Below are 15,570 nucleotides of genomic sequence, written 5' to 3' on the forward strand. Positions count from 1 at the left end.
TAAAACCTATTTTAGAGACAGGGTTTTCTGTATCCTGGGCTGGCCCCAAATTTACTAAGTAGGTAAACTCCTTGAATTCCTGATCTTCCTATAGCTCCCAGTGGGATTTCAAGTGTGTGCCACCATGCATGGTTTACAAAATAGTTTTGTACCTGAGTTTCCACCTAGTTGTCTTGCAAAAATTCTTTTCATGGTGACAATTCAATTGTTAGATTTCCTACATAGATGATGCCAAAGGCATTTAATTTTACCAAATCCCCTTCCTGCTTCTTTTAAGGCCATTATATATACATTATTTTTTCTTCAATCTATGCTTTTTTTTTTTTTTTCTTGCACTGAAGGTGAGTTGAGAGGTAATTGTCTGGCTTTCTTGGGAAAACAAGAGAGCCTGGAGACTCATGAGTAACTCTGCTTGCACTATGTAGATTAAGCAATTAGATTAGCAATTGATAAGTGAAGTATCTAAGCCATAGGCCTGAAGACAAATTCACAGAAGACTATAGAACCCTTCCTGGGTAAGTAATTCAGTCCAGGGAAGGTATCCCCCAGAGCCCAGACCCTTAGATGGAAAAAAAGAGGAGTATAGGGTGACAGGTCCTGTGTGTAGGGAGAATGTGTGGGACAAACAATACCAGCAGTAGGCTGAAGCCATGATGACCCCGACACTAGGCAGGAGCAGTCACACCCAGGCAGGCCACAGGGCAGAGGATCTAAATGGGGACAAATGTATGAGCATTTTAACTGCAAATTCAAAATGCTAACCTTCTAATTCAGAAGCACATTTTAAAATAAGATTATATATTTACTGCTCTCTGAGGGGCTGGATAAGATGTCTGTGTTGTTTGGTGTCCAGAAACAACGGGCAGAAATTATTTTGAATAAGGTTTGTTTGAAGTCTGGTTTTATTCCTGTGGGTGTGAGTCCCGTTCCCCCTCCCCCCAGTGTTGGGGATAGAACCCAGGGCCTTGTGCAAACTGCCTAAGCATTCTCAATGTGGTACAGCTACAGTCCATAATGGATGTTTTCAGTGATTTTACTCATTAATGATTTAACATTGTCAAAGCTTCCCCCAGGGTAATGCTTTTCAACGTTTGAATTAGACTTCAATTGGGTGGTCGTTGAAATGTCATAAAAATAAACCACTGAGCCCAGCATGGTGGGGCATGCCTTAAATTCTACCACTCTTGAGGCAGACAAGATGCTTTCTATGAGTTTGAGGCCAGTCTAGTCTTCATAGCAGCTCCAAGCCACCCATGGCTACATAGTGAGACCACATCTCAAAATAAATAAATAATTTTTAAAAGGAATTGCCTATCCAAAAATTAAACAAATAAAAGGGAAACATTTAATGTATGTGGAACAATGTGTCAAGGTCAAGGTGTGGCTGTTGTCAGACTTCTAGGAAAGCTATTTCTGCTTACCCCAGATAGACAGCAACAACAGCCTACTTAAATTATTCTCTCCAGCTGGGTGCACCAGCAATTTTATTGGCAATGCTTACAGGAGTGTGAGTGGCTCAGTGACTGCATCACCAAACAGCCCACCTGAGTAAGCATGGATGATGGATGATTCAGGAACCTGCATGGCTCGAGTTCCTTGCCCAACTTGCAGGTGGCTATACCACTGAAGAGTCAGTCCTCTTTGCCCCAGCTTTTGACTCTTGTGGAATCTCAGGGAGCAGGCTTGTGAGTCTTGTAAATTTTGTGAGCTAACCAGAGTTCTTTTTTTTAAATTTCTTTTATGTTTTTTTGAGACTATGATATAATTATATCATTCCTACCCCCTTTTAAAGATTTGTTTTATATGAATGGGTGTTCTGCCTGCGTGTATGTGTACCTCATGCATGCAATGCCTTCGGAGGCCAGACAGGGTGTTAGACTCTCTGGAGATACAGAGTTATCATGGAGTGTTGTGAGCTGTCTGTCGGTGCTGGGAACTGAATCAGGGCCCTCTGCAAGAGCACCACCTGCTCAAAAAGGAATGTTTCAATACAGAGGAAACGGCAATACATTGGATGTCACCTAAATTGCCCATCGAGAACTATGCAGATGAAGACGGTGTTTAACAGAAGACAGACAGCATTTAGAGTAACTGGTGTGATGGCCTCATTGCAGGGCAATAAAAAGGTTTGAAAGACAGAAAGGAAAAACAAGAACTTGTTAGCCCCAAAGGCTTGAATGTACACTTCTGTTAGCTTTTCTATGTATATACATTAAGAACTTTAAAAACCCTACACTAGGCTATGGAAATGGTTAAGAGCACTTGTTGCTCTTGCAGAGGACCTGGCTTCAGTTCTGAGTACCCACAGGGAGGCTCACAACACCCATCCACATAAAACAATAAATAAACATTAAATATTAAAATAAACAGGGTGGTGGTGGTGGCATATGCCTTAACCCCAGCACTCAGAAGGCAGAGACAGGTGGAGCTCTGTGAGTTCAAGGCCAGCCTGGTCCACAGCTTGAGTTCCAAGATAGTCAAGGTTACACAAAGAAACCCTATCTCAATCAATCAAATAAAACTATACTAAAGAAAGGTACTTGTCTATAACTAAAGTAGTACCCATAACTATCTATAGCTCAAAATCTTTCTGTTTATCTCATTTTATTTCATTTAAAAATTTTTGAAACAGACTCTCCATATGTAGCACAGGCTAACCTCAAACTCATTATCTTTCTGCTTCATCTTCCTGAATGTAGGGAGCCGTCCCTGCATTCTCCATTACAAGATGGCGCCTGCATCCGGCAGGCACCGAATGGTAAACAAGTTAGTGCGCAGGCACTGGGTAACTTTCCATCCCTTGGTCTCTGCCTCTCCCGTGACGTCATATGGTCCGATGAGCTGCAGCCAGTCAGGGGGTAACACGTCCGAGGCGGCGGTTGCCAGCCTATATAAGGGATGGGTTTTTGGGAGTTCGGGGTCTCCGCTCTGTAAGCTTATGCTCTCCCTCTCAAGATGCATTAAAGCTTTACTGCAGAAGGATCCGAGTGTCCTGTGTCTTTCTTGCTGGCGAGACGATCGCGCGGGACACCTGAATGCTATTAGCACAAGGCTATCCCACCACTGCTCCAGGTTCTTTTACATCCCCACCCTTTAGGTACTGGGGGTTGAACCCAGGGCCATGTACATGACACTTAGAAACTCTGACACTGAACTCACTTCTGCCATTCTTTTACATTTCTAGGCAGAACTGTTGTATACCACAGTACAATATAGCTTGAAATATGTATTGTACTTCAGTTGTTTTGGTTTTTTTCTCTAGTGTGAACTTCTTGAAAAAAAAAAAGCACCATTATAAGAAATTATAAGGCTTTGTTGTTGCTTTTTTGTTTTGTTTTGTTTTTTGGTGGTGGTAGATCTTGAATCTAGCATCTTATTGGGCATTCATGGGACTCTATCTCCAGTATTTTCTCTTTGGGAGAGGGAGGGAGGGCACTGGGTTTTACTGATTTTCCCAGAGTCTTTTTGCATTGGCTCTGTAGCCCACGCAATCCTGGACCTGGTGATCTTTCTGCCCTGGGTTTCTGTGCAGCTGGGATCACACACAACTGGGTCACCACACCCAGCAAGAATTTCTTAATGCCTTCACCAGTCCAAATGACACTTGAACTAAATAAACATGACATCAGGGGCTAGCGAGACGATTGAGTGATTAACAGTGACTAGTGCGAGCACAAGCTGCTTTTACCTCCCCTCCATGCCTTCCTCAGCCCAAAGGCCCCTGAGGTGGGGCCGGATCATGAGCCTGTTGGGCAGCCGCCTGGCTTCTGAGCCCAGCATCCAGCTGTCTAGCAAGGCTAGAATGAAAAATCTTCCAAAGAAGAGCCAGAACGATAAGTACCGGTTGAAGTACTTGCGACTGTACAAAGTGGCCATGGCCACGGTGTTTGAAAACGCTATTTGTGATGAAACTGCTCATCTTGAGGAAAACTTTCTTAAAGCGAAAGAGAGAAGACCCTGCTGCAGAAGCCCTTACGGCTTCAAGCTGTAACTAACTGAAGGGGAACCACAGGCCCCAGCTCCTTCCCACTGCTCCAGTTTGCTCCTGGCTTAAGGTGTGGCCCGCTCTGTGGGAACTATCCAGGGAGCTGGACCCAGCGTTGGGGACAAGGAACCATTTGGGAAGAAATCCAAGGCGAAAAAAAGGAAAGGACAAAGAGAAAAACAAACTGGAAGTTCTGAAGAAAACATCAGAGAAAAAGAAAAAGGAAGGAGGCGCTCACAAGCTCGTTCCGCCACTGCACTGAATTCCTCTTTGGGTGGCTGGTGCTCCCCATTGGGTCTAACAGTAGATAGCCTGGGGAGATCCATCACCAACGGACCCGGCTTCCATGATGAGAGTGCCATCTACCCTGTGGGCTACTGTAGCACTAAAGTGTATGCCCGAATGAAGTGCCCAGACCAGACGTGCCCTTCTCTGTCAGATCCAGAATGGTGGTGTTTGAAATTGTTCCTGAAGAGGAACCCAGAGACCTGTTATGAAGAACTGCTCAGGACCATCAGTGCCTAACCCACTTTCATGTGGTGCTGACTTCCTTGAGTTTTCTCATCCAGTCATCCACAACCTGATTCAGACTCGTCCAGAAGTTTAAAACTGTGTCAATGATGGATGCAAACCCAGGAAGGGGCGACTCTCCCAGGAGCTGCCACAGAACCATGCATCTCCAAGCCTTGAACCTTTGAGACACAGACCTTTGATGATGACCACGAGGGTTCCATTCTGTCGGGATCCCTGGTCCTACCCGAACTTCAGCATGAAGTCTTTGTGTCATCTTTACCTGCCAGAGGTCCTGACACACAACCCTTGGTGGATGCTGAACCACAGCACCTGAAGTGTAGGCTGTCACACTGTAGCCCAAGGCAGTCTCCAGATTGAACAGGAAGGGGGTAGAGACCACTTCCTTTTCATCATCATGACTTTTTAACGTAAACTAAATTTTCCTCTTCATGGAAGAGGAAAATGGCAGCAGTTGAGAAGCAGAGAAGATATTGACACGGTTCATCGTGGGTGTTCCTGTGCTGACAGTGTACCCTGGGATAAACTTCAGTCGCTTTTATTTTTAGTAATAAACACATCTTGACAGTTAAAAAGTGTCTATTGCTCTTATAGAGTTCAGTTCCTAGCACACATGGGGGGTGGATGTCTCACAACTGCATGCAACTCCAGTTCCAAGGGATGTGATACCCTCTTCTGACCTCTGAAAGCATGCGCACACACACACACACACACACACACACAAACACACACACACACACACACAAACACACACACAAACACACACACACACAAACACACACACAAACACATACACACACAAACACACACACAAACACATACACACACACACAAACACATACACACAAACACACACACACACAAACACACACACACAAACACACACACAAACACACACACACACACAAACACACACACACAAACACACACAAACACACACACACACAAACACACACACACACAAACACACACACAAACACATACACACAAACACACACACACACAAACACACACACAAACACACACACACACACAAACACACACACACATACAAACACACACACACAGTATATACAGATATAAACTAAAAATAAATCTTTTAATAACATCATATTATTTTTAACCCTTTGGAACAAATAAGACCAATGCATCACAGCTTGGTTAGTTGATCTTTTAATTCAGTTGTTTTTCCCTTTTTCAATTAGAGAACTCAGAGCTGTAGGGATTTTGTTGATTGCATCCTGTAGTATAGTTTAGTGGATTCTTCTGTTATTTGTAGTTTTTTATACGTTAGTTGTATCTCAGACCCATCAGACTAGGCCTTCTATGTGTCTCCCCACCTCTCTTGTTAAGGTATGCGTTACAGCAGTGCAATAATGCCTGTGTGTGGTTTATATTTGTGTGCATTTGACTTCTTTTGGAAGACTCTTCCGGTCTGTTAATCTTTGTAATCTTTTTTGTTTTGTTTTTCTGGTTTTTTTTTGTTTTTTTTGTTTTGTTTTGTTTTGTTTTTTTGAGACAAGGTTTCTGTGTATAACAATCTGTCCTGGAACTTGCTCTGGAGACCTGGCTGGCCTTGAACTCACAGATCTGCCTGCTACTGCCCAGAAGTGCTGGGATTAAAAGCCTGAGCCACTACCCTACCGCATACATTTTGTAATCTTAATTAGCAGTTCCTTTCACTCCCTGGCCACAAGTCTGAAATCAGGGCTCTAGCCTATCAACTACTACACCCCTAATCCCTAAAGTTCCTTAGTGAAGGAGTAACACATTTTGAAATCACCCTCCTTCCCCAACACACACACACACACTCACACACACACTCACACACACACTCACACACACTCACACACTCACACTCACACACACTCACACACACACACTCACACTCACACACACACTCACACACACTCACACACACTCACACTCACACACACACACTCACACTCACACACACACACACACACCTCGCTCAGGAAGTTTCAGATGATCACTTCTGTTACACATATGATTAAGCAACCATCAGTTCAAGAGAACATTAGAGCCACAAACCCCACCCCATCTCTCCCTTCCCTTTTCTCAATACCATGGTGAGAGAAGCCCGAAATTCCACTGGACTGTCAGGCAAGAGCAGGATCGCCAGTGGGAGGACAGCCTAGGCTAGGTAGTGAGACCCTACTTCAACAAACCAAAGCAAAGTAAACAAAGCAAACATGGAGGGGGGGCGGAGAGATAAAGGAGCGAGAGAGGGGGGAGGAGAGAAGAGCAATCAGAAAGTTTTTTATTTCTCCGGAGGTTTTTAGTTCCAGAAGGCAACCAATCATGCATGGCACAACGGATAATATGCTATTAAAATTTAAACCAAACTTGGGCCCTTTGCCATGTAATCAAGCCGGTGATCTTCTGGGCTCGTGGAGAGGTAGCCACCCCGAAATACTCCACCCACGGAGGCGCTAAAGCGGCAGCCTTATCGGGCCGCAGACTTTTCCTTCCCTTTTCACCTTTTCCCAGGCTGCGCGCGCTAGCAGGCAGGCAAAGTTCTGGGCCTCCGAATCCAGGCCCCGCCCACTGGCCAGTTCGCCAGGACTCCGGACGGGGCGTGGTCACGGCGGGGCGTGGTCTTAGGCCCCGCCCCTTCGGCGTCTCCGCTGCTGACCGACACGAGCCGGGAGGGAGAGCAGCCGCCGCCGCCGCCGCCGCCGCCGCCGCCGCTTGAGCGCAGCCGGGACGCGAGCGAGAGGCAGAGCGGGTCCGCGCGCCGCCGCCGCCGCCATGGGGAGCCGCGTGTCCCGAGAGGATTTCGAGTGGGTCTATACGGACCAGCCGCACGCCAACCGGCGCCGGGAGATCCTGGGTGAGGACCGGCGCCCCGTTATGTGCGCGCGGCCGTGTGCGGGCCCTGCGCGGCCTCCCGCGCGCCCCGTGTGAGCACGGCCTCCGAGGCTCCCTCCAGACGCCCGGCTGGTCGGCCGCCGGAGCGCGGGGCGCGGGGCGCGGGCGGGCGGGCTCCGGGCGGGGCCCAGGCCCCAGGGATGGGGGGCCTAGGCGCCCCGCCGGCCCTCGGGGGTCAGGCGCTGGCGGCCCCCGCCGGCTGTGAGTTGACGGCCCCCCGGTAGGGCGACCCCGACGGCGGCAGGGGTGCGTGGGCTCGAGCCCCACCGCCCGCTAGGCTCAGGGCGTGGTCCTGGGGCATCCCCGGGGCCCCGGGATCCTTGATCACGTGCTCCAGCCAGCCGCAGGCCTAGCGGGGGACCAGCTCCCGGTAGCCCGAGGCTTCGCGGACTGCACGGCTCCTCCGGGCGTCCTTTCCCAGTCTTCTGCCGGACTGGCCCCATAGGAAAGGCGCGAGCGAGCCTGAGCCTCCCGGACTTGAGGCCCAACTGAGTCTGGAGGGTATCAGGGGTTTCCGAGTGAGACAGAGAAGTCTCGTCCCTGCTTTTAAAGGGAACGGTATGTTCTTGAGTTGAGAGCTTTGCATAATATCATCCACTTTAATTCTCCCTTTCCAGTGCTTGTCTGGCCACTTAAAAAAGCTGTGTGGGGGGTAATGTTATGAAGACTATTCCCATCCGGGTTAGACTGCAGCCGAAGAATATGCTTTTTTTTTTTCTTTCCTGGTGCTAGATAGAGATCGAAAAGTTTTTTATTTTAACTTTTGCTGTTTCTTTAAAAATTGAGGAAATCAATAAAAGACCACCAAAGACGAGGAACTGTCTTATACCCACCATTTTTACACTCGTAAAAAAAAAATCTTTGCCCATTGGGTGGCTGAGGTCCTGGTTTGCTCAGTAGTAGCTAAACTTAATTTCGTGTTTCACACATAAGAGTAGACAGATGCCATTCAAAATGGATCTTTACCCTCCTAGTCCTGGAATCCAAACTCAGGGATTCCTGGTACTGGTTGGTTCTCCACCTGAGAGCTGCTCCCCTGGCTTCTTCTGGAGAACTTGAATTGAGTGGCTAGGTTGGAAAGGTGAAACTTTATCACCGGCTGTGCTGTCAGTTGCTTTGGGCTCTTAGGTTTGGCTAGTCATTGCCTCACTGCTGTGGTAGATACCGGAACAACACAAGGGAGGAAGGACTTATTTTGGCTGATGGCTTTCATCGGTGGTCACGGCTGCCATTGCTTGGGTGGTAATCTGGTAAAATAATGGTGGAGAGGTCTTGAAGGAATAAAGGCCGGTTCCCCCTCATGCTAGCCAGGAAGGAGGGAGAGAGAGAGAGAGAGAGAGAGATAGACAGGGAGGGAAGGAGGGAGGGAGGGCGGAAGGAAGGAAGGAAGGAAGGAAGGAAGGAAGGAAGGAAGGAAGGAAGGAGCGAGCAGGAGCAGGCAGGAGCATGTCTTCTGTGGCCCTGTCTCCAGTGACCAGCTCCGCCCCCTATATGCCATCATTTTGTGAATCCTTGGGGAGATTCTGGTTTCTCCACTATCTAGTTACTGCCTGTGTTTTCATGTGTAGGCATGTGGGTGTGCTCCCATCACACACACACACACACACCATAGTGTGTATTGTGGAGGTCAGAAGACAGCTTTCCAGGAGTGGGCTTTCTCCTTCCACCTTGCTTTGAGGCAGGGTCTCTCTTGTTTCTGCTTTTGTGCTGGGCATTTCAAGCTGGCTGGCCCCAAAGCTTCCTGGCTTCTCTGGAACAGTCTTCCCTCACAGCAGGTTCCTTGCCATACTCCTGCTGGGATTACAGATGTGCACCACCACAGCGTGCTTTCTGTGTGGGTTCAAAGGAGTAATCTCCGGGTTACCCACTAACCTCTCCTTCTGACTCCACCCTTCCTTCTACTGCAGTTTTAATCTAGCACCTCGAGCAAGCTAGTCAGATGCTCTACCATTGTGTTACAACTGTCTTTAAATGACAATGGTTTTATGGTCTCTGTATTTTCCTAACGATATCAAGTATCCTTCATGTGTTTTTTTGGGGGAGGGGCCGTTTATAAATCTTTTTTATTAGTTTTTTTTTTCTTTTTTAAAATTTGGATTATTAGTTGAGTTTTAAGTACTCTGCATATTCTATATGAATATTCCATATGATTCTCTTATGGAATAGGTGACTTGCAAATGTGTCTGCCTGTCTTTTAGATTGTCACGTGCTCTTTTGATGGTATTGTTATAGAAAAAGAAGTTTTTGGTCCTCCCCCCCCCCCCCAGGCAGGGTTTCTCTGTGAAACAGTCCTGGCCGTCATGGAACTCACTCAGCCTGCCTGCCTCTTCCTCCCCAGTGCTGGAGTTAAAGGTGTATGCCACCACTGCCCTTCCGAAAAAGAAGATTTTAATGCAGATTCAATTTACTATTTTTTTTTTCTTGAGTTCTACAATTTTGTTACTTAGACCTGTGATCCATTTTGGGCTAACTCTTTTGGTGTAGGGAGGAGGTCCAGCTTGATTTTTTGTGTTGGTAACACTTTATAAGGTCAGTACTGTCCTTTCCTACAGTTATATGAGGCCCTTATATATGGGCTTGGGGAGTCAGGATCTTACTTTGTAGTTGAGACTAGCCTGGAATTTGCTAACCATCTCAGCTTCCTGCATGCTCAGATACAGGTGAGTGCCACTGTGCTTAGTTGGCTTTAAAGTTCCGTGAAGATTCAGAGTAGAATTACTTGGAGGAAGTTGACTGGTCTGAGAGAACCAGGAAAATGCGTTTTATAATTTGAAGATGTATAAAAACAAATGTTATGTTCTTTCTTGTGTCAGCTGTGACAATTTAATGGTTTATATAAGATAAATATGCCAGAGCTTCAGTTAGAGAGATAGCTCAGTGTTGCTCTTAGAGAGGACACAAGTTCAGTTCCCAGTGCTACATGGTTGCTCACACTGTCTGTTACTCTAGTTCTAGGGGAATTCAATCTCCTCTTCTGACCTTTGTAAGCACTGAACCCACACAGCCCACAGACATAGTGCAGGCAAAACACTCACACATACAAAAAGAAAAAGAAAAGAAAATATGTGTAGGGGGCTAGAGAGATGGCTTGGAGGTTAAGAGCACTGGCTGTTCTTCCAGAGGTCCTGAGTTCAATTCCCAGCAACCACATGGCTCACAACCATCTGTAATGAGATCTGGTGCCCTCTTCTGGCCTGCAGGCATATATGGAGACAGAATGTTGTATATATAATCAATAAATAAATCTTTTAAAAAAAAAAGAAAGTATGTGTGTATTTGTCTAAGCATAGATGTAATTATTTTAATACAAGAGAATTCGGAATTTAATTTTTCTTTCATAAATTGTTGTGTCATCCTATTTTGTGATTTTCTTACCAGAATACATTCCTTCCCTTTAGGAGGTGAAGTCTATAAGGGGGAAGTATTGTGATTTAGAAAAGGGGAAAATCTAATTGCATTAATTATAGTTGCTGAACTGTTGTGCTTTTCTTTGTTCCTGATTTTTTGTATTTTCTTTCCTTACAGCAAAGTATCCAGAGATCAAATCCTTGATGAAACCTGACCCCAATTTGAAATGGATCATAACTGTGATGCTTCTCGTCCAGTTGGCTTCATTTTACTTAGTGAAAGACTTGGACTGGAAATGGGTCATATTTTGGTCCTATGTCTTTGGCAGCTGCCTTAACCATTCAATGACTCTGGGGATCCATGAGATTTCCCACAATTTCCCCTTCGGCCACCACAAAGCTCTATGGAATCGCTGGTTTGGAATATTTGCTAACCTCCCTTTGGGAGTTCCATATTCTGTTTCTTTTAAGAGATACCACATGGATCATCATCGGTACCTGGGAGCTGATGGCATCGACGTAGATATTCCTACTGATTTTGAGGGCTGGTTCTTCTGCACCACTTTCAGGAAGCTTGTCTGGGTTGTCCTTCAGCCTCTCTTTTATGCTTTTAGACCCCTACTCATCAATCCCAAACCAATTACTTCTCTGGAAATCATCAATACTGTGATACAGATCATCTTTGACATTATAGTTTACTATGTTTTTGGAGTTAAATCTCTAGTCTACATGTTGGCAGCCTCCCTGCTTGGCCTGGGTTTGCACCCAATTTCTGGGCATTTTATAGCCGAACATTACATGTTCTTAAAGGGACATGAAACATACTCATATTATGGGCCTCTGAATTTACTGACCTTCAATGTGGGCTACCATAATGAACACCATGACTTCCCTAACATTCCTGGAAAAAACCTGCCCCTGGTAAGTGAAAGACTTGATGATGTTGTAATCAAATTAGTCATGGCTTGCTTATTGTAACAGTGATCTAGTCTGTTTTGTCAGGTAAAAAGGAAAACATATCCTTTGTCTGCCTGCCTAACTTCACTGAGGATTCATATCTTCTGTTTTGGATCCTTAGGCTTAGTGGTCATGCTTAGAGTTCAGACGAGCAAATCTCTTACCTGCTAAACTAGCTCAGGATTAGAAAACTGCTGCTCTGTGTGGTGAAGCATCCGTTCATGGAACATTCATCACTGTTAAGCTGTTGTATTTGGCTAAGATGTGTTGCTTTTGTAACACACAGGGAAGGAAGGTGACCTTCATAAGGGATCTGTGGAGTGGACAGTGTCAGTGCCCATGTTATTACCCTTCCCTGGCAGGGGCTCTGCCTGGACAGTAGACCTTCAGTGTGTTATGTGTGAAGTAAGCACAAGAAGACACTGCACCCTTCATTCTTTCCATCTTTCCCAAAACTAGCCACTCAGTCAGTAGCTTTCCTGCCAAGCCTTCTCAACAGCCTTCCCATCTTCACAGTGAGTAGCCTGACACTGGGGAGGCAGACACAGGAGGATCTCTGTGAGGTCAAGGCCAGCCAGGACTGTTCCACAGAGAAACCCTGTCTCAAAAAAAAAAGTGAGTAGCCTATTCTGTTAGGAAAAAAAAAGAAAAGAAAGAAGAAACTCTCCATAATTCTAAAAAAAAAAAAAAAAAGGTAATACATACGAAAAATAGTTTTTCTTTACTTAAAAAAGAGATGATGTGTATAAGGGAGCCCTAATGGATGCTTCATGATGTCATACTCATTCAAATTTTTAAGCACTGTTGAAAAATTACATGCAACATGACAACAACCAATTGCAATATGTGATTATATCTTTGGATCTGGTTAAAAGACTGTAAACAAACTGGCTCAGTGGGTAATCCATAAAAATCCATAAAAAATATTCATCAAGGTTAGATTACCAGGTATAATGGTGATAGGGTTTTGTAGAACAAGTGTGCTTTGGAAATAAGTGTTGCAGAATTTGGAGTTGAAATACAGGTTAAGTTGGCACAACTAAGGAAGAAAGCAAAGAGTCCTTTTGTTACCTGCACAGTACACGTGTAAGTGAGTCAAAGGGCTGATTGGGAAACAGGTGAAGAGCAAGGAGGGCTGCCTTATATCCCACTCGGCATTTCAGTTGGAGAGAAAGCAGCACCGAGTCTGTGGAGACACCTGTACTAGCAGACATAGTTTGGCAGCCTCTGTTTCCCTCATCTGTGACAAGGGAACTGAGTTTATTTTTTTAGGGAACTCATACTTTGAGAAAAAAAAAAAAAAACACAATTTAAGGAGAAGAATCAGTCAGCCATTAAGCAAAAAATTTCCCTCAAATAATGTGTATTTTCCTGGAGCAGTCCCCACATTAAAAACTTAGTGTAGTTCAGACGGCACTCACTTAAAGCCTATGGCACATCAGTGACTCCTCACTGCCTGCTCTTCCTTCCTGTCTCCCCACTCTTTTGTTAATGCACAGTTAACAGCCCTAAAGTTTGAAAGCCCTGCCTTTCCTGTTCTTCTGTCTATGAGGAATTGTTTATTCAGTAACTACCTGACATTTATTACACAGTCCCTATGTATATTAATAGTTTAACTTTTAAAGGATTTTTTCATATTTTTAATGAGTTCTGCACCTCACAAGCATTTTTCATTTTAATTCTTGTTTTATATATATGTATGTTTGCAAGCATATACGTGTACCATGTGCATGCCTATTGCCTTCAAAAGCCAAGAGACAGTGTTAGAACCTCTGGAACTGGAGTTAACAGGCAGTTGTGAGCCACCATGTGGGTGCTGGGGTCCTGTGGAAGAGCAGCCAGTGCTCTTAGCCATTGAGCTATTTCTGTAGCTCCAACACAAAACTTTTTTTCTTGTTTTGTTTTTCAAGACAGTATATGTCTGTATAACAGCTCTGGTTGTCCTGGAACTCACTCTGTAGACCAGGCTGGCTTGGAACTCAGAGAGATCGGCCTGCCTCTGCCTCCCAAGTGTGGGATTAAAGGAATGCAAATGTACCACCACACCCTGCCAAAACATTTTTTAAGCATACATTTTTTTTTTCAGTTTGTTCATCACAACTTTCTAAGAATCACAGCCATCATGTGTCAGTGTATGAATTGGACCTTGCTGATAGATACCCCAGGCTTAATTCTTAGTATTGAGGATTTGAGGTTTTTGAGCTTTATGTCTTTATAATGTCTACAGTTCATCTACTTCTGATGCTAAAGATGATCTTTAGAGCATTTTCAGTCTCAGGAGTGTCTTGACTCAAGTGCTTGTCCAGGCTCTGAACTGGCTTTATTATTTTACTATTTGGAACTCTAGCATCTTTCTGATTGCTACGGACTTTGCCCTAAGTCTAGTGTGGGTTATGCTGGAGCTGTTTATGTCATATGATCTGCAGACATCTTATTTCATGAAAAACTGCAGGCTGTCTGAAGGATCATAAGCAAAGGCATTGCCCTTTGGCTCATTTGGTATTTTGTCCTCTGTCTGTCAGACACTCAGCTGTTATCTTGAGGCCTCAGTAATACTCACTGCTCACCTTTCTGTGTTTGTTCACTTCCAGGTGAGGAAAATAGCAGCTGAATATTATGATAAACTCCCCCAATACAACTCCTGGATCAAAGTACTGTATGATTTTGTGATGGATGACACAGTAAGTCCCTATTCACGGATGAAGAGGCCTCCAAAAGGGAATGAGATTCTGGAGTAAATATCACAGCCCAAGGAATTCCTCTCCACAGCTTCATAATAGCTGATAGAGTGGAATTTTTATCTTGTTAAGCTTAAGATGAGTGATGCTCAGAAGCTGCACTGGTGTAATTTCCAACCAGGATCTCAGTGGCATCAGAAGCTACTCAGCCTTCAAACCGTCAGCTCTTGCGCTTGTGCCCACACATTGTGTTACTGTTACTAAGGGTGTCTCCACCTGTGTCTGTCATACTGTAAGCATATCATAAAAAGCTTATTATGTTATTTTCACTATAAAGTTTTGCTTTATTAAAACAACTAATAAACTGAACTGTTAATCGCAGCATATTAATAATCATTGCATTTTTGTATTTTACTAACTGTATGCTATAGTTACCAGGGTGCTGCGGGAACTCAAAATTTCATTCAGAAATTTCTTTACAGGTTTGACTTTAGCTCATATAGTATTGTGTAACTCTCCTCTGGATTTAAACATGTATTTCTGGAGGGAGAAGGGAGGCTTATAAGATTCAGGAAGCTGATAAAATTCTCCATCACAAAGTCCTCTCAGCCTCTGTAAACAATAAGGCTTTCTGGAGGAGCTGTCTGTGAGTCCTACAGGGAGCCAAGGATTCCATCCTTGTGACTTTTGTGAATTTGCCACCCTTGCTGCGTATTTCACTGATGCAACTGCCTTTGCGTTGGTAATTTAGTAACCCAAATAAACTCACTGGTTTACTAAAGCAGACTTAGGTAAAACCGTTTCTTTGATCTGTTTTTGGTACCCAAACTGGCATCCACAGATACGTGTTCATGTCTCCCCTGGGAAAGTCCTATAAGCATAAAAGGATGAGATGGGAATTTCTTTCTCTGTAAATTACTGAGCTAGTTTTTGTTTGTTGGTTTGTTTTTGAGTCAGGGTTTCTCTGTGTAGACTCGGCTGTCCTGAAACTCTCTGTAGACCATGCTGGCCTCCAAACTCACAGAGACCCACCTGCCTCTGCCTCCTGGGTGCTGGGATTAAAGGTGTGTACCAACTGGCAAGTTATTTATTCATAATTTTTACTGTTATCCGTGTCCCCTAAATTAGGCACTGCTGGGTCCTGGATAAAGTCTACTAAATTTAGCCATGCCCACATCAA

General features: G+C 44.8%; 1 protein-coding gene and 1 pseudogene across 1 annotated transcript; both read left to right on the top strand.

Moving 5' to 3' along the window:
• Positions 1–3,739: 3,739 nt before the first annotated feature.
• LOC100753871 lies at positions 3,740–7,232 on the top strand (annotated as a pseudogene).
• Degs1 (delta 4-desaturase, sphingolipid 1) lies at positions 7,190–15,174 on the top strand. The gene is made up of 3 exons (XM_027418799.2): positions 7,190–7,370; positions 10,934–11,676; positions 14,304–15,174. The coding sequence occupies exons 1-3, from the start codon at positions 7,289–7,291 to the stop codon at positions 14,448–14,450; spliced, it is 972 nt and encodes a 323-aa protein (XP_027274600.1). The 5' UTR covers positions 7,190–7,288; the 3' UTR covers positions 14,451–15,174.
• The last annotated feature ends 396 nt before the right edge of the window (positions 15,175–15,570 follow it).

The sequence above is a fragment of the Cricetulus griseus genome, chromosome 5, assembly GCF_003668045.3.
Source record: "Cricetulus griseus strain 17A/GY chromosome 5, alternate assembly CriGri-PICRH-1.0, whole genome shotgun sequence".
Classification (NCBI taxonomy): domain Eukaryota; kingdom Metazoa; phylum Chordata; class Mammalia; order Rodentia; family Cricetidae; genus Cricetulus; species Cricetulus griseus.